Raw genomic sequence first — 19386 nt, forward strand, 5'->3', positions numbered from 1 at the left:
CGGCCCGGCTATAAGCCCGGTGAGCATCTCCCCGCAGCCCGCCCCGTGGGGGTACGCGGGCCCCGCCCCCGTGTCGATGCACTGGGACTCTCGACAGTTTGGGCGACTGAATGGAATCGGCGCTCCCCGAGCCACAGGCACTGATCTGCCCTCAGCTCTCCCTTCTGCCAGGGACCCCAACCCCAGGAGCTCATGTCCACAACCATCACCCCAGCAAAGGTGGTGATGGGACCCCAAGAAAGACAGAGCCACCACGTGAAAGAAGCTGCACCCTTCTGTGTGCACCTTCCACATGGCTCTTTCCTAAGGAAGAAGCCAAAATGTTTCAGGCTCCTTTTTTTCCCCCCCGTTTCCCAGCAGTACCTTGCCAGCTGAATCGGGAGAGGCACGGCGCTGCAGCAGGAGTTTTGCCACTTCCAGGCTCCCGTATTTGGCTGCCACATGCAAAGGTGTGAATCCCTTCTGGAATATTCCAGGAGAGAAAAAGCAGATGCTGCGTTAAATGTCACGCTGACATCTCTCTTTGAGGAACTATGTATTAAGTCCTTACTCTTCAACCTACATTCCAGCTTGCAGAATCAACAGCCGTAGCTAGAAAAAGCATCATCTCTTGAAAGCACTTTGAGAAGCATGAAATAAAGAAAATACCTTCCCTTTCATTACTGTTTCCTATGCTGGTGCTGTCAGACACACAGACATTTTATCTGACAGAGACTCTACTACTACCAATAGATGCTATGGGTATGGGCAAAGGAGGCACTTGTTCAATTTTCTACTCCAAAGCAGCTGCACAGTTTAGTTTCTTGATGACAAGTTTAGAAATAGTTCCTGTATCAGGTATCAGTTGTTGCCAGTAACAATGGAACACCAGCTAAATTCAGTGAGAAAAGCTCCAAACTCCTATTCCTGCTTTAGAGTTTGTTGAAGGACGATTTATATTTGGACTGATGTATCCATACAGTTCTGCTGCAGCCTCCCAACTGCAGGTGTAAGGTCTATGTCAAACTAATATGCTCTTTGCCTGTCCTTTTCATTTAAAAAAAAAACTGATAAAGAAAACTCATGGATGCAAGACAGTAGATGGCAGACTGCACTGCTGTCCTGGCAGTAATTCTGAGGAGCTACAATGACCTGACACATAAGTGGTATGTAACAGTTATTATCATTATCATTATCTCGTTCCATTAATCCCACCTCAAAAAGAGTTTACGTCAGGGAATCTCAAACATTTTCAGTTCATGAATCACAAGGTTTGTAGAGAGATTATCTAGTGCACTGCATCTTCTCCTATTCATAATTATAGAACATTCCTGTAGTACTAAAGCAATTGCCATAAAGCAATATGGGAAATTAGGAAAGTATTTAGTGTATTTTTAGCTATTTTAATGTGATTTAACAGCTGGATAAAAGGAGAACAGCAAGCGTTCCCAGTAATCCGTGGATCATAATTTGAAAATTGCTGGTTTAGTCTTCTAAACCCTGGAAGACACCCCACGGTTCAAAAATGTTTTAAGCTCCAGCTGTAATATCAGGGGTGCTTTTTTAAGACCTAAAAGAATAGTGAAAATTAAGTGACTCTCACTTAATCACATGTGATACATTTGGAAAATGTATATATCTTAGCACATAATTCTATTTACTGCTATCGCGTTTCCCATGGGTTCATCACTCTGTTAGGAATCTATTGGTAAACATTTTTGGCTAACAAAACAATAATGATTCTGCAGACTGTTTCTTTTATAACCCCAGACAAAATGTCCTATTGTGTCATATGACACCTCATTTATAGAACCACTAATCAATTCAGCATTAGATGCAACTGGACAGATATTGACTTCATGTTTTAGGAACATTACTTTCAGCTGGCATAGACCAGAATTATTTTACTATTTAAATAAACAACATATTGAAGACTAAAGAGGACTGTTCATTTAAAAAAGTGTCATCATCATCTCCTTGTCTTTTTTTAAAATTTTGGCCAAAAAAGTCCTACCTGTAACACAAAGGGGAAAAAAGAAACCAGGATTTTGTGAACATTTTAAACATGTTGGGACCTTGTGTGTATATCATGATTTGCATTTGGCTTTAGCAGGAACCAAACTCCTGACTTTTGATGACAGCAAAATATATCAAAATTTATTAACTTCTGATACATTACTTGAGTCTGTTGGATCCCTGTTGATTAAGTAAGAACAAAAGACCCAAACCAGTTCAATTTCAATACAGACGTAAAGCGTTTTGTCTTACTTTGGTGGACATGGAGTGTGAGGCACCGGCCTCTAGGAGAACGGATGCAACATCAACTTGTCCCTCTCTGGCAGAGATGTGCAATGGAGTGTACCCATTAGTTGTGGCCGCATCAGGGTGGGCCATGTGCTGGAGCAGAAGTTGGACGATCTCCGTTTTACCCAAGCGAGAAGCAATGTGCAGTGGTGTCTGTTCTTCCTACAACTCAAATCAAGTAGATAATTAGTGCAGGCAGAACCACCCTGAACACATTATGGTTGATCCAAATAGATCTATGCAAAAACCATAGGATGATAATAATAAACACTACCAAAAAAGGCAGTAATGGTGGAGTCGCGGGTTAATTTTTGCCATGACCTTCAGCAATGCCTTATTGGAAAGAACAGTGAAGTATTTGGTTTTCCTTTTATCAAGAGCACATCAGTGTGAGCATCATTTGCACACCTTTGTGTCCTCAGTTTGTTTTACAACAGCTCTACTGTGCTCTACAAACAGTCCCCTTAATTTCAAAACCTGGCACCAACTGCTATGAGAACCTCTGATGTTTGGGTTTAGGTCATGGCTGTGCACCTCCTTGCTCAGACAGAGCAGCTACTGTTGGTCTGTGCCAGGCATATTGGACTGGGTCTACCTGAGTTTGTGGGTTGGTTGGCTTGTTTTTTTTTCCTTTCTCCTTCTCCTATTAAACTATCTTTATCTTGAGTCAACAGATTTTCTCGCTTTTGCCCTTCCAGTTCTCTCCCCAGCCAGGGTCAGCCTGCCACACACATTCCCTTCAGAAGATCTATGCATAAATAGGTCCATGTTTGCAGGGCTGGTTTTAAGCATGCTTAATATTGCATCAACAGATCAAATAAAAATGAAATTGCTCCTCTTCTTCTTCTGCTGTTTTTGAGTAAGAGAAAGCAACAACAAAAAAATTGCCAGCAGAACACCTACCCTGGCTCGGGCATCGACCAGGGCCCCGTTTCTCAGGAGGCAGCGAACAACTTCCACCTGCCCAGCACGTGCTGCCATGTGCAATGCAGTTTCTCCACGCTGCAGAAAAGCAAAAGCATTTTAGTGTCCTCAACCTCCACGAAGAAACAAAGCTCCGACAGTGTAAATTCCAGCCCCGTCGGCTCCTGCAGACACCTGCCTTTCCACCAGCTGAGGAGCTGGCTTTGGACCCAGCACCAGGTACTTCAAAAGGGTGTCGCTGGGCCTGGGCAAGCTGTGGTTTGCCAACATGGTGATCCCAGACAATCTCCCTATGGAGAGTCAGGATGAAAATCCTGGCTTACAGAAAATTTTGCCATATAGGCCCCCTGGTCATGTATGTTCAGCTTTCTACATAATGGTGCATCAGCTTGTGTGCCGTGCAGGAGATAGAAATGCATTGAGCCTGACTCTCCCAAGGGACTGTGAGGCACGTGAGCCTCAAGATGGACAGGGATATCTTTCCAGATGGTCTCTTCCTGCACGCTGTGTGGAGCTGGCAGCACTAAAAGGCCTTGCAGTGGCCGTGCACAACTGAGCCAGCATATGAAATGTGTAAAATCTGTGCTCGGCAGCGTGGCTCTGTCTGCAGGCTATGAAATGAATCTTGTTTCAAGCCTTTTGCAGCCCAGAAATTGAAGGAGAATATGACATTTTGGAAAGCTCACTGGAGCGATGTGGAATTTCAGATCGGGATGATGAAGGAGAGATGACACATTCAGAGCATTTACGTTTTGCAAAGGAACACTGAAAGTGAGTATTCCTTGACAATGGTGTTTCTAGCTTAACTTTGCATTGTTCAACATGGGGTGTGCTGTCCTGAAGTGGACTAAAACAGTCCCTGTGCACCTCACAGGTGCCTGGTACATTGGGTACTGGGACAGTTCTGCAATCAGGAGCTCTGTATTCATCTGTTATTTTACAACAACACAGCAGGAGTAATCACTTATTGGTGTTTATTGCCAAAATGAACACTCTGGTCAGGTTCTTTTGCATCAGAGTCAGGAATCATGTCTTCTTGTCCTTTGTCTAGACGTAGGAAAAGCAGCAGCCTGAGCTTGCCTATTGTTACAAACTTCTAATTAAAGCAAACCCTCTTCACCAGCAGTTGATTTATCTTCTCATTTTACAATTAAAATTCTGTTACCAGCTGTGATTAGTAAGTAGGCAACAAACAAAATCCCACAACCCTAGCTACAGGTCTTAATAGAGCACTTCAGCAATATAAACTTCATTACCTGAAGAATGAGCTGTTTAAAATGTGAATAAAGTTTATGTTTGACACACACTAAAGATCAAATTTCTATAAAGACCCTCTTGTACTTGAATTAGAAAAACAGTTCAGCTTTTGGAAACTAATTCAACAGGGAACTTCAACTTACCAAGTAAAAGCCAAGACACCTGTATAGCATAAATTGTAAAGTGTGCAACCTTGCACATGACTGTCCAGTAACACAATACTTTTAATTGCTTCCACAAGAATTTCTTGTTGGCTTTCATATCATCAATAAAGTTTTTATGTAAAGAGTGCTTCTATAAAAAAGTATCAAAGCAGTATAAGGCTCTGTCAAGAAAAGTCTGTTCTAACGATTCAAGGAAACAACTCAGTGTGCTCAACATTTTTACTAGGTTCCATTCAAGATTTTTCTAACTGAGAAAAGCTAATTTGTCCAAAGTACCAGGATTACTAATACTTTTTTTACTGTTTTGTTGTTGGGAACAGTTATCTATAATATCATTTACTGGTAAAAAGCACCTTTCAAAGTGCAGGTAGTCATAAATTGAATATTTATTTATACTGACAAATTTGAACAGTAAGATATCTATGAAATACAGCTCAGAAAACTATGGCGTTCTTGTTACTCTTCTTGGTAACTAGGCTATTGGTATACAAACACTGATTTATTTCTATGGTAAGTCAGGTTCTGCATTTTGTGTTACCTCCCAAAGGTCACATTTTCTAGATCTAAGCATGTTCTCTCGAAAGGCACCAGTTCCTGGAATTTCCTGTATAAGACGAAAGTCTTGATTTTCACATTTTTCCCTTTTTGTTTAATTGTTAGGTTTTAAGCATTTTAGACCCTTTCACTGATACAAATGACTCAATTTCACAACAGCCAGTGAAGCTATACGAGCAGGAATCAGTCATTCGGATTTAAATTTCATCCTTCAGAATGGAAACAGTTTGGGGTGTATTTGGTGAGCTTTGTCTGTTTCTAAGGGAAACTTGACCTACTCAAGCAATGTTGAAGAACACATGAAACCACAGATGCCTTCCAATGCATATACAATCACCATTTCCCCATCTTCACTTAGGACGCTAGTTTGTCCTAAAATGCAATGAAGTCAGAAAGTATCATGAAAATGTGACCTTTGGTTGAGCTACAACGGTAGGCCAGACCATTTTCGGAGGAGGTCCCGCACAGATGATTCTAGTCAAAGCCATACTCACAATGTTAGTGACATCAGGAGAGGCTCCGTTCTGCAGCAGAAGGAGAACTATGTTCAAGTGGCCCATAAATGCAGCCACATGTATTGGTGTGAGGCCCGACTGCGAAACAAAGCAAGAGCAGTTTTACTCCTCTGCACGGGCGTAGGGGAGGGGCTTCTTCATTTAAATAAAACATAAGTGAAAGTGAGGCAGGGTAGGAGAGAGGAAAAAGGAAGCAAAAAAACGGGGAGAGAGAGGAATGTTTCTTCAGGACATGAAACATTTTTCTACCTCTGTTATAGCCTGGATTGAAGCCCCATATTTCACCAGGAGTTCCATGACTTTGATGCGATTTTTCTTGCAGGCAATGTGCAGTGGAGTAAAACCATTCTGTGCAAAAGACAGTCATGTTAGTTAAAACCATGCAGCTACACTTTCCACACAGCTCCATGCCGACACGCCGGGAGCAGAAGCGTTAGAGTACCGGAAGCAATCGTTCTTTAAGCACAACAGGTTAGGAATTACAGACACCTCCCCGCAGTCTGAGCAGAACAAAGCAGTGCTGCTGCTTTCTTCTCAGGTGATGGAGAGAAACTGAACTTCCACCTCCAAAACCCAAAACCAGACATGCCCATTGTGACTTCTGAGCGTATGTGTGTGTGTGTGCACGTATGTGGTTCCGAAGGCTGCACGCATCAGGATACATAAGGATGACTTAAACTGGTCCCCAAGATTGCCTAACACAGGGAAAATACATGAAGTGACAGCAACCACTTTGAAATCAGTTAGTGTCTTTCCAAATGTATAAAGCATGTTCTCTGCCTCTCCCAGAACAGAGTACTTCATCCAGATTCCACCTTATTCAATTTGTCTTTTTAGAATAACCTGCAATCTGTGTATTTATTTTGATATTTACGCATCCATCTACAGTATACTGCATTCATGTTTGTGTGTGTGCATATTCTGTGAGGTATCTTAAATAAATAACCACTGCTTCAGCCCTGGCTTCATAATTCAAAGCATTTACTCTTAAGTAAGTGTTTGTGGCCCACCCGTCCTTTATTCCTGCCCTGCTGTCATAAAGCATTATAAACAAGGTATCAGCCCTCATCAGGAATAAGACTCAATGGGGCAGGGATGAAAGGGGGTTGGGAAGGGAAGATCTTAAATCAAGATAGCATTTTGTATCATGAGACAGTGGTTTTGGTGTTGTGCTTACCATCAGCACATATTAATCTCTTTGGAAGTGCTTATTCAGTCAGATTGGGGCCCGAATCAAAGCATGTCTTCATACTCAATACTGTCATACATGCTTTGGCTTCAAGCTTCTTTGCTGTACTATTATAGTTAATGTGGGTTAAGTGTGTGCCTAAAGCTAAGCAAACACATTTATTCACTCTATGTGAACATTTTAGTGGAAAGCACAGATAATGTTCTTAGATAATGTCAAAAATTGCTCTAGTTTCTAACGAAAAGGATCAGTATTGCTTGGCAATCAGCTAGTGGTAAACAGAAATTATCAGTGAAATCATAGCTCATGGAAAGAGGCATGTGACAGATTATTCTACAGTTAATTCTAACATTAAGGGAAATGTTAATTACTAGTTGATGTGAAGGTACTTGAAAGCATATACAAATTGAAAAAGCTAAGAACTCATATAGTGCTTGTATCCCCAAATCATTTTGCAAACATTCACAATGCTTTATTTAATCTGTCTGAAAAAGAAAAAAAATATTATTCCATCACAGGTCTCTGATGAATATTATTACTACTACTACTAGCCTTCTCTGATTTCTAAAGAAGGAATCAAAACCATTAGATAATTTACCTCCTGCACAACATCTCTCAATGTATTTCATAGGGGGGTTTACTGTTCCAGTAGTTTCCATGTTCTCACATAATTTTACTGCCTGAGTTGATTTAATTTTGCTACTTCTATTCAAGTGAGGAACAGCTTGACAGGGGAGAGGAGAAGGTAGAAAAAATGTATCAGCAACAGAAATTGTGAGTGTCATTTAATATATTAAATACTGTAAACGAGCCAGAGGTGACAAGTCCCTGATGGGAGAGGAAACAAGAGAAAGGAAAAAAAAACAACAATCTGGAGGGAAGAAAGCAGAGAGGCAGCCGCCTGAGGGAATTCTCCCTTCATTTCAGATGTTTCTCTAGGAGGGAGAGGAACAGAAGGTGTATTTCTGGTCATGGAAGAAAAGAAAGAAAGATAGATGTGGGGTCTAGCATATAATGTGTATGTGTGGGTAGCTGAGCAAAGTACAGCAAAAGATAATCAGAAGAATTCCAAGAAAAACAAGAAAGGACAAAAACAGCATTGAAAAAACAAGTGAACATGCGACTAAGAAAGACAAAACAAGGAAAGCACAACAAGAGGAAGCAAGAGAGGTTATGGGATTTGTGGGTCTAGAAAGGCCAAGAAAAATGAGAGGGCAGAAGAAAACTGTGTCAAAAAGTCAGTTCCAAGGAAGCCAGGGAAGTAAGGGATGGGATAGCAGGGGCACAGTGAAGGCAAGAGACTGAGGAAGACATCAGAGTGGCCTGTGGTGGAAGTTCTGTGGAAGCACAGAATGCAGCAGGCAATGGCAGACTTCTTGCAATGCAGAAGTATCTCCTCAAGTGTTCACAGTCTCTTTCTTTTCCTCACCGAGTGTAATATATTGGTATTTTATCTTCCATCCATCTAACAGTTCATCAGGACACTTCCTATTAGAGAAAGCTGGAATCTCATCTGCCTTTGGATAGATTAAAGGCTCTTGGAAGCTTCATATGTTCCTGAAGCCAAATGTGATGTTTTTCTCTCAGTTAGGGGATAATGGTCTGATCAGTGAGCAAAAGGAATCATACCTATTTTCCTGTAAGCATCAGAAGAACTGTTTTTTGAAAAGTAAGAAAAGTGGTACCTAATAGAGGGGAATGGCATAATTTGATAAATGCAGAAATACTGGCTTTTTAATATATTTTCTCCATGTTAACTAATGTACTGATTCAGCTGCAAGCTTAGAAATTATTTGTGTATATCACATCATATAGTAGAGAAAAAACCAAACTTAATTCAGTAAATACCAATGCATGCATCAGCGTCAGCTACTAGAAATGGCTTTGATTTTAGGAACTCTGTAGAGCTTCCAGACCTGATCCTACAGCCATGGGATGTGCTCCACGACTAGGCCTAACGGTACAAGACAAAACACTGGCAACCAGCAGGTGTGACAACCCCCAGTGTTACTGCAACTCTTCAAGGCTATCGGGAGTTTGTTAGCAGAGATTTTCACTCAGCTTTACTGGCAAGAGCTACTCATCTGCCCTGGATAGCTTTGCTACACGACACAGGTGGGACAGGTTTACCAGGGCGCGAGCATTGGGATTTGCCCTCTTGTCCAGGAGGAGCTTGGTGACACGGTAGTGGCCGCAGTGTGCGGCCACGTGGAGGGCGGTCAGGTAATCCAGCGTGACATCATCCACGGGGGCTTTGTGCTGCAGTAGGTGTTTGACGCATTCCACGTGGTCCCCCTGGGCCGCCATGTGAAGCGGAGAGAGTCCATTCTGTGGCAAAAGAACAGAGGAACTCCTGCTCACTCGCACTCGGATCATGGCACACTCTAGACGGACGCCATCCTGAGTCTGCAGCACTGAAGCAGAGCTGCATCTGAGCTACCGACTGGAAGAAAAACTAGAAAAAGCTCTGGCCACCCCTCTCCTTCCAGCAAATACAGGCAAATTTAGAGGAATATAAAATAATTAACTAAAATCAGCATTTAATCAAAGCAGAAGAATCTAAGGGGTTTGCATCATGACTTAATAAAGCATATCTTGAACTTAAAAGACAGTTCTGGGGATACTTAATCATAACACTAAGACAGAGGTTGTTTGTTAATTAGAGGAAAAACACCTACTTACCCATCATCATACTTGTTAAGGAACCTTTTTTTTTTCTTCAAGTGTTCAATGAAAAAAACAAATTATATTGGCAAACCTAACCCCTGAGCTTCTGGGAAATTATATTTTCAACCATTACCATGACTGGATCTTTGGTTGATACCGTAACACCTGAAGGGCAGTGTAAGCAAGAGTTTTATTTTACAGCCCTGCCTGGCTTTAATAGATCTTTTTGCCCATTGTCTACTGAAGGTAGACAATTAAGAGGAAAAAGAGTTGTTGCTATTAGTATGTATAACAAGTCACTTTCAGGAAAAAAACAGGATACCAGCTAACTTTGCCAGGCACTCTGAAAATTTACTGATGTGAAGTGCTGGTCACTGGGGTCTGCTGTTACACAAGTATTTTTCTCTCTGTAGTTTGACTAAAGGGACAGCAATTCTAGGAAATGCATAGTCATCTTAGATGTGTGCTTTCCAGAAATCAGTAACAACACGCTGAAATAATTTACCAAGTCCGAATTAGTCCATGGGAACAAGCAGGAGAAGCTGCAAGTCACAGGTCCTAGGTAGAATTTCTGAAGGATCAGAAAATCTATACCAGGAATCATCTCTCAGGAGTGACTTACCCACCTTCCCCACCCCTGCGTCCTCCACTCTTAGGAAGCAACACAAATGAAGTGCTTGCAGCAGCACCGTATAGCATGTGCTTAGTCTGATATAACAGAGAGGAGCCAAGACATGTGTAGTGTTTAATATATTTGGAAAGGATAGTCCCTAATTATGTAAGAAAACCTTATTTTGGATCATTCTACCCATTAATACATTTCCTTTGGGAGAACAGAAACGTTCCTGTCATCTTCCTTGTCCTTTCAGTGACATTGAAAATTCTGTGGAAAGTTCCCTCGAGCTGTTAAACACGTTCTAGGAAGACACACACCTTGGTCCGTGCAAGCAGTGGGGCACCTCGTTCCAGGAGCAGTTCCACAACTTGGTCGTGTCCACTTCTTGCAGCACAGTGGAGAGGTGTGAGTCCGTCCTGAAAGTAAAAAGAGGGAAAACAAATGAACACATTCCAAACTGTCCATCCTGGCACTGTGAGGAACACCCTTCCAGGAATGCAGCCCCACAAGAGTGTGAAAAAGCTTGGGTTTTTTTGACTCCTAACTGAAGCTGGCTCCACAATGTGAAGTTTCATCCCTATTCTTCCTTGCACTGGTGAAGGACACTTCAAGGTTACGATTTCAGAGAGGAAGCCCACTGTGTGTTGAAATCTGTTATCAAAGAGGATAATGTCAGCGTGCATCATCTCCTCCCCTCCTTCTCCTCTCCATGGCTTTGAGATTCTATTGCCTCTCCCTGGATAACATGTGCTGGGCCAAGGATGCTCCATTAATCAACCCTTGTCCTCTGAATTGCTTTTGATGCAGGGATGAAACAAGACGTGTTCATGCCAGAAAATTTACTTTAGAATTTATTTGGGTTTTTTGAACAGGCAGCAGGATAAAGAAGATTTTAAGCCAGAGAGAGAAACAAACAGAACAAAACCTTTCATTGCTGAGACTGAGTGGTGAACAAAGAGCTAACAATTCTTTGCTAAAATTGCTGTGAGACCACCAGCTCCACAGTATTTTTTCTGTTGCAGAACACCACTCTACACCAAAGACTTGCCCAGAGTACCCAGTAATGATCACAGCAGGGGTAGCAAAAGATGTGTCAATGAAACATTTAGATGGGAGCATGCATTCTAGGCAATTCTGCTAGAGTTTGGACTTTATGCAGAAAAATACGAAAATATGAGGCAAGAAAAATGTTGCAAAAGAGTATTAGGGCTGAATGACAGAAAAAGAAAATCCGTAAGATGCAGAAACCCAAGTTTTCACCTCATTAGATCTCAACGGCCTTAACTATGAGTCAGTGACCCTGCTTCATACACAGATACGCTGCTTGCTGGAGTCTGGAGGAACTCTACAGTAGGTTTTTACTTCTTCTGTTAACATTTTAAAATTAAAAGTAGCTGTAGACTGCAACCATAACATCATTTTGGCTATGCATGCATAGCCTGCTAACAGTCTCCAAAAGGTAATTCCAAGAAGTAGGCCCTCCCTCATGCTCAGGTTGGAAAGGACTGAGCACCTTTCTGAGTCTGGAACTGAGGTTTGCAGGGAGGATTTTTTTCTCCCTTACTTATCTCCTGTTTCCAGAGATCTTTCAGAAAGACGTGAAGGCGTTATGTGTGTCCTGATACTCACTGTCTCAGAGGCATCACTAAATCCCACAGAATCTCTGCAATGAAATTCAACAGATGCAAGATCAAAACCACAAGCAGAATTCGAGGCTGTTTGGCACCTGGCAGATTGGGGCAATGTAAAGGAATTGGGTGTAACTGGCTTATCTGTTGTTTTTTTTTTTTTTTTTTTCCTGTGCTGAAACTTCAGAGACTCCCAAATCAAGTCTTTATATGTACAACTGGTGTATATTTTCATCTCGCTGCCAGAGGGATTCAGATATATAATTCCCACTAGCATTACTAAGGTAAGACTATAACCCAAATGTATTTGTAGGAAAGCTATTTATTTGGTAATTTTTTTCCAGCTTCTGGCCTTTTGTGCTCTACATCTTTAATCAACGTGGGATGTTCGCTTTGCCTAACTGCATAGTGACTTTGATGTTATTCAATTTAATACAACAGCAAAAGAAAGGCAGAATTGTGCAAACCCTTGAAAAAAACCAGGACAAATCTCCAGAGGGAGCAAAAAAGAAGGAAAATACAAGCTAAGAAACACAGAACTCCACAAGGAAGTCTAGTTAAATAGAAAATAAGAACTAAATCATTAAAAAGCATGATTTCTCCTCTGTTCTTATTTATAATTCCCTCTAAAAGTAGAGATAAAAAAAAAAATTTGCTGCCTATCCTATTCTATCCTGACATTGCTTTTACAAAGGTATCATCACTGACCATTGGTGCACTTTGCAGCAGGTGAATGAAGCAATATGCTTTGCAGCCTTCCCATATAAACCTCTTCTCGTCCCTCCTCCTGCCCTGGTGAAAACTGCATGTATATTTTAAAATTATTGTACATTTAATACTTTAGTTTCAGGTTTTGCTTATAGTTTTCATCAAAGGTGAGGGAAATAGCAACGAGAGCTTTTCTCAGAGTGCTCTGCAGTCCATCACAGGAGTTTGTGTTTTTTTTTAATCATTCCATTGTTAACTGCTCCACCATGTTAATTGAAGAACACATGCTGACCACAATACCAAACACGTCATTTGACAGGACATAAAACACTGGGTTAAAGACAGACAGACTTTGAAGCACAGATGATGGATGTCCCATAAAAACAATAGTCACCATGCCAGGAGACAAGAAATTCAGCAACTCTATATTTTGACAAGTCCAGTATTTACCTCCTCATCCTCACACTTTGCAAGGGAACCAACAGCTGGGTCACTGTTAGAAATGATACTACAATCCTCTCTCTATGTATGGGAGCCACGAAATTCCCTCACTCCTAATGTCCTCTTAAATGTCCCTCAAAATAGAAGGTAAACTTTGGCCTTTCTGTTTTCTTGAAAAACTCTGTCATTCGGCATTTTTTAAACTGCAAAATTCTTTCTGAATTCATGACTCTTAACTGCAGGGCTTGGAAAGATAAATTACTGGGTCATTTCACAGTGATTAAAATGCTTTACTTCATCTTACCAAAAAGAAGCTGTGCTTGCAAGAGATTCTTAACGGGAAATGACACAGGCAGCGCCTATACGGAAGGATAGTTGGGCACCTTCAGTGCTCATTTGAACAAAGACTGATGATAGCACATGAACATCCAAGGCCAAATTATCATAGAATTCTTCAGAAGTGAAGCTGCATAATCTGATTTTTATAAGAGCGAAATAAAATTTTAGTGTTCTGTATGTTAGATGTGCAAAATGGTCTAAATTTTCTCCATGAAAAAAAGGCCTGTTCATTTGTTCATCTTTCCTTACTACTAAACCTCATCTCTGTAAAAATGAACAGGGCAAGTCTCCCTCTTGCTCTAAGCTCTCAGAATGTTGGCATAATTAACCACGCTTTGAAGTATTCCTCCAGGTCTGCCATTCAAACCACAAATTTCAAAAATACAGCCAAAAAACACGCAATGCATTTCCATGAGTAAGAAGAGAATAACTGGAATAATTCTAAATAATAGTTGCTGTGTACATAGATTGCTTAATGCACACAACATCCCTTCCCCCTCCCTTGTAAACTTCATATGAATCCACTACATTTTTTTATAGCAAATATCTGCATTGTGATGAGGTATCTGTAATCTGACATTGCTTTAAGAATGGCAAAAACTGCCACTGAATTATTAGTGCTCTGTGCATGTGTGGGAGAAAATGCCAGAGCAGCATTACAGCAGGAGTCCCCCAGTGTACCCACAGCATAGTGGCTGGGCAGGGTTAGGGTCCTCTGCAACGGCTTTATGTTGGGATCCCACTGCCATGTGGGGATAGCAGAGCGCCTATTTTGCCAGGATGCAGACATCAAAGAGAGACAGTATTATAAATTAATCTCAATAGGTTCCCAGAATGACTGTTAAGGTGTGTCTGAAGCACACTCACCACAAAAAAACCAACCCAACCAAACCAAAAAAGAGTTTCAGCCCCTATGGCTTACTTCCTTTTCTTTTCCCATTGGTATTGTACATCTGTGACCAACCTTCCACTTCTTCCAGCTGAGCCACCTTTCATTTCCATGGCTCTTCTCCAACCCAAATGGCACACACCAGGCTCTCTTCCACCACTCTCACATCTCCTCCCCTCGGCAGCTCCAGCTGCCACGCTCCAGGCACACCACGTTTGCTTTCCCACACAATAAGCTTTCCATTCTGGGCTCTGTTTCATTCCAGGGATTTTTTTTTCAACTCTAAATATTCTGGATAAGACCCTGCAATAGGAGTCTAAAGAAAAGTCCCAGAGCAAGAAAAAATTCATTTCCATTTTGGCAAGATTCAATGGAAAGAACACAAATGTGCGAGAGCTTCAGCACCTGTGACAGGTGAACGTGTTCCTCCTTCCTTCCAAGGGTGTTTGCATAGTTCCTCAAAAATGGAAATGCCAATGAGGTTACAAAGGCCTGTGAATAGCACTGCATTTTAAAAGTAAAAAAGCATAGATGTTGCTGTTCTTTATTTTCCTATACAATTTATATGGATGAGAAAAATAGAGATATTACAGAAACTTCATTTGTAAGAAACACTCCCCAAACACCTTAATAGTAATGTTTCAATATCCTGCATATCCTTATGATTTCTATTCCATTACATCAGATTCTTTTTTTTTTTTTTTTAAATAGAAATATTGATATCTGGGGCATGCTGAAACTGCTCTGCTTTTAAAGGCTAAAAACAATCCTCCCTCTAATCATCCTTACTATGTTTCAGGAAGACTGTAAATGCTTTCCTTCCCTCTAAGTGAGAATATAGGTTTGATTAAGATTTTAAATATGAAATGTTTTAGCACAAGAAATTTTACCCTTTAATTACTTAGCAAACACAATTCCAGGCTTATGTATAAACAGAGGTAGCACAAATATAGACATAATAGATAGTACTAATAAAAGTATCCTATTAATAGCATCAGGAATTTACATTTTTACTTTAGAGACTGCATAGAAGAGAAATTAAATTCCACATTTTAAAAACTTATTTAGTAGTTAGCTGAGGAAAATGGTAAAGTTTACCAAAAATACTTCAGTAAAATATGATTTTAAAATATATAAGCATAAGCAGCAATTCTTCCTCTTTAGTGAGAGATGCCATAAAATTTCAGCAAACACATTATGAAATATCTAGAAAATAAAAATAAGTAATTCCTGCAGTGAGCAGGGGCTTTCCTCTGCCATGCAGCATTAACTAAGGAACAGCAGGACACATGCATCATTTGCTTCCTTTGAAGAATGCACATTTTAATTTAGACAATACAGGGACTCTTAACGGATCATTCCAGTGGAACATTTTCAAACATAAAAGGATTTCACAGATTAAATCCACAAAATTACAAGTACTGAGGCTCATCGAAGAACTGTTAAAATATTTTTTGCATCTTAATTGATGCATCATCTGTTGTCAAGTTATGAAGCAAGTTAAAAAAGAACAGAATGAAAGCAATGAGTACTGTTATAACCAAAGAGTGTATTTGGATGCAGTATGGCGACCAAAAATAAGTCTAAGCAACATCCTAGCACATTAAGTTCCACTGTTTACCAGGTAATTTGACCTGCTGAAAGAATGCAGGTGTTCCTCAGGAGAAATGCAAAGGTGAGTATGGAAAGGCAAGCATGTTAGTACCGAGGTGGAGGAGGCAGAGGTCCGTCCTTTGGAGTTACAACACACACGTACGCGTGGCATGCAACACCCAACCTACCTCTTCAAGGCCCTACGTGCTCAACAGCCATAGCAAAGCACACAAGGCATGCCGACAGAGCAAAGGGAAAAGAAAAAGACACCCAGATGATATAAACAGCTGCCACGAAGACAGGAGCACGCCACAGAGACGCCGACAGTAAAACCAAAAGCTCTGGAATCTTCCCCACTGTGAAATACGGGCAGCCGACCGTGGGCCTTGGAGCAGGGAGAAGGCAGGAGATGAAAGCAAGGGGAAGCTGCTGAGCCTGTGCAAATTGGGATGTGTGTGTGCTTTAGGATATCTTCTTGGGTTTTCACTGATATCTTTGTGCTGACGGTTTTTGAGCTAATGTAGCAGCTGGCAAAGGGCAGGAAGCCAAGACAACGAGAAGACTCTAAAATTAGAACCTTCCACCTACTTTGGGCAAAGTCCTGTTCATTCTGTTTCATTCACAACTGCACATGGATCTTTGCAGGTGAGCAGGGAAGGGAACACACTGACTTCCTAAAATCCATAACGTCCTTTCCAATTGTCTATGCCAACTTACCTAAACCAAGTATCTAAATACTGAACAGGAAATAGGTGCCTTCGATGCTGTTATTCCACAGGACAAATGGACCATTTCTGTATGGCTATTTATGATTAAGTGGAATATCCTGACTGCAATGTACTACTACCATTTCATGCCTCTTTACCACGAGGTTTTAGGCACTTACTGCAGACAATTTGACCAGGGATGATTTACTGCACACCTTCATGAGAGGCAGCATTTTTCATCATCAGTAGTTTAGAAAAAAAAAAAAAGAAAGACAATTTCATAAATAATCAGAAATCAAACTCCTAATCACATGTAGACTTACACAATAACCACAACTGTCTTCCTAGCTTATGAAGCAACAAATGGTTTATGTAATTAATAACAAAGTAACTGCAGAGGTTGATCAACCACATGGGTAGTTAACTACAATATCCTCTACCTTTCTACCTTATTAAATAAAAACTCTTACATCCATCTCTAAACTCTGTGCTCTAAAACATCCTCTCTTACTTGGAGATACAGTTTTGCAGATCAATGCTTTAAAACGAGCAGCTTCCAATACTAAGTTCTGTGCAGTTCAGGTCACACAAATGATCACATTTTCCTAGGTGATTCCAAAATCCCATTGGAAATATCTAACTCTGCCCATCAAAATTGATGAGTTTTTCTTTTGTCCTGAATGATCATAAAATCACCCATAAATAAAAAGCATGGTATTGGTGTGGCATTTCAACAGGACAACTGGGAGGAGGAAGCCAGCGAGTCACCTAATTCTCTGGGGTTAGTCTGCAGAAGAAGTGAGTGGCTGCAGGCACAAAATAGGTTACTCTGTGCCAGTCCAGCACAGCAGTTTTCATGAGACATGCTAGGACTGGCACAGACATTTAGTCAGAGGTCTGAAAGGCTTAACTAAGTCCAGCCCTTCACAACTCCCATGCCTGTGCAGCATGCACGTACTTCTGCCATGTGAATCTGGACCAACAAACAGGCTTCATTCCTCAAAAAGATCAGTTTCTTCAGCTTTTTATTGTATGATGTAGGTAGATCATACAGGAGAGTAAAGGAAATAGTATTTCTGCCTCCTGCTGTCACCAGTACCTGCTGTTCTTTAGCCTGGTACCAGTCAGAGCCATCTATAGCAGCCACACTGAATGTCTCACTTTAAGAACAGAGAACAAAACACAATTACTGAAGCTGAATTCCCAGCTATGAATTTTGGCGTTCCCACTTTCTGGCTTAGAAAATCAAAACCAAACAAAACTAAAAACAAACAAGCAAAAAATCCCAATCCATTCCCAAGAAGGGACAACATCATATTCAGGGAATAGAAAGACTCACCCTGGTTTTGGCATCGATCTGCCCTCCGCGATCCAACAAGAGCTTCACCATGTTTGTGTTTCCCCTTTTGGAAGCCACATGCAGTGGGGTGATTCCATTCTACACCATGAAAAGAACAAACAATGAGCATGATGGATTTGAAGGTGTCTAATGGTGGCGAATTTGTGTTTGGATCACAGAAAATGAGACCATCACATTGTAGAGAATAAACAAAAATGTACTTGAGCATCCAAGCTAGGCACACACCATACAAGCTGAAGTTAGTAATTCCTTCCTAAGCAAGCATCTTTATTCATTGTTTAGTTGTTGTTGGTTTTTTGTTTGGTTTGGGGTTTTTTGTTTGTTTGTTTGTTTGTTTGTTTTAAATAAACAAAGCAGCACATCTTCCAAAGCAGCACACATCACAGCCCCAGAGTCAGACAAATAAACAAACACAGATCAGAGTCCCAGTGGGTCAATGTTCACAAAACACTGACGCATTTAAATCACAGCAAAACACACAGAGTACACAAATGTGGGACTCCTGCACAAAGGAATTTTCTTAATCTAATGCCAATAGCATAAAGGAGTAGGTCCTGTTTAGGCTGGAAGCCCTTGCAAATGCTTGGGCTGAGGAAAGAGGTAACATTCCAGCTATTCCACATCAGCAACGGGGGAAGTCAGTCCGAAAGGCAGAACCCAAAAGTAATTCAAAGTGTGTCTGGCAGAATTAAACAGAAAAGCTGTGATCCGAGAGCTCTGTTGACGTACAGATTACTAGAGGTTTTCATGGCACCAGATGCTGTGCTTCAAGCTACGTAAAGTACAACAGCAAAGACACTATATTATGTAGCTTTGCACTTGTCTACCATAAAAAAGTAGTCATGATTAATTAGTACTTTTATTGTTGCAATGGTTACATACCCTACTTTACTTTTCCAACATCTCTTTATATATGAAAATATCAAATCAAAGTAGTATAATAAATACTGGAAAAGCCAGTAAATCCTACAGATATTTCCAGAACATGTCAAACTGACAGAAATGCTGAAATGACTTGACACGTTATGGGAATATCAGCTCTGCGGAGCTAGTCAAAGGAGCCTGCTTCCTTCATCTGGGAATACTGGGTGCTGCTCAGGTCGCAGGCACATTGCATGGAGGCAACCTTTAAGAATTACTGCAAAAAGGCCACATCTCTGAACACAACAGAATCCCGCACTGCTTTGTTCCTCACTTATTCTTGACTAAGAGCTACACAGAGGAACACTCCCCCTTTTGTAGGCCGCCACAAGAAGAGAAAGGACTGCGTACCCTTGCTGTGAAATCAACGGCAGCTCCTCGTTTCAGCAGAAGTGTTGCCACGTTGACATTTCCATAGTGTGCAGCTATGTGCAAAGGTGTAAAGCCACTCTGCAAGGGGAAACAGCCCTTAGTATACAAATCGTTTCATACAAGATCATCAACTTCAATGAAATTTGGTTTAAAAGCTGCTGGCAAACAAATGTATCATGTTGTTCTTATAACACAGAACAGCCTTTCAGGAAGAGAGAACAGCTTTCCTAGGAGAGGTTATCAAAAGTGCTTCATTCT

At 40.9% G+C, this 19386-nt stretch overlaps 1 protein-coding gene across 1 annotated transcript in view; it reads right to left on the reverse strand.

Moving 5' to 3' along the window:
- Positions 1 to 363: 363 nt before the first annotated feature.
- LOC103772681 (ankyrin-2-like) overlaps positions 364 to 19386 on the reverse strand; it is a gene marked incomplete at its 3' end in the record, with an annotated part of 77859 nt that continues 58836 nt past the window's right edge. Inside the window, exons 8-16 of the mRNA XM_008940024.1 lie at positions 19108 to 19206; positions 17815 to 17913; positions 10488 to 10586; positions 9018 to 9215; positions 5948 to 6046; positions 5678 to 5776; positions 3187 to 3285; positions 2248 to 2445; positions 364 to 462 (exon numbers count right to left, since the gene is read on the reverse strand). Coding sequence (XP_008938272.1) covers positions 364 to 462; positions 2248 to 2445; positions 3187 to 3285; positions 5678 to 5776; positions 5948 to 6046; positions 9018 to 9215; positions 10488 to 10586; positions 17815 to 17913; positions 19108 to 19206 — 1089 coding nt within the window. The remainder of the gene's footprint in view (positions 463 to 2247; positions 2446 to 3186; positions 3286 to 5677; positions 5777 to 5947; positions 6047 to 9017; positions 9216 to 10487; positions 10587 to 17814; positions 17914 to 19107; positions 19207 to 19386) is intronic.

This window comes from Merops nubicus, unplaced genomic scaffold, assembly GCF_000691845.1.
Source record: "Merops nubicus isolate BGI_N331 unplaced genomic scaffold, ASM69184v1 scaffold13225, whole genome shotgun sequence".
Lineage (NCBI taxonomy): Eukaryota > Metazoa > Chordata > Aves > Coraciiformes > Meropidae > Merops > Merops nubicus.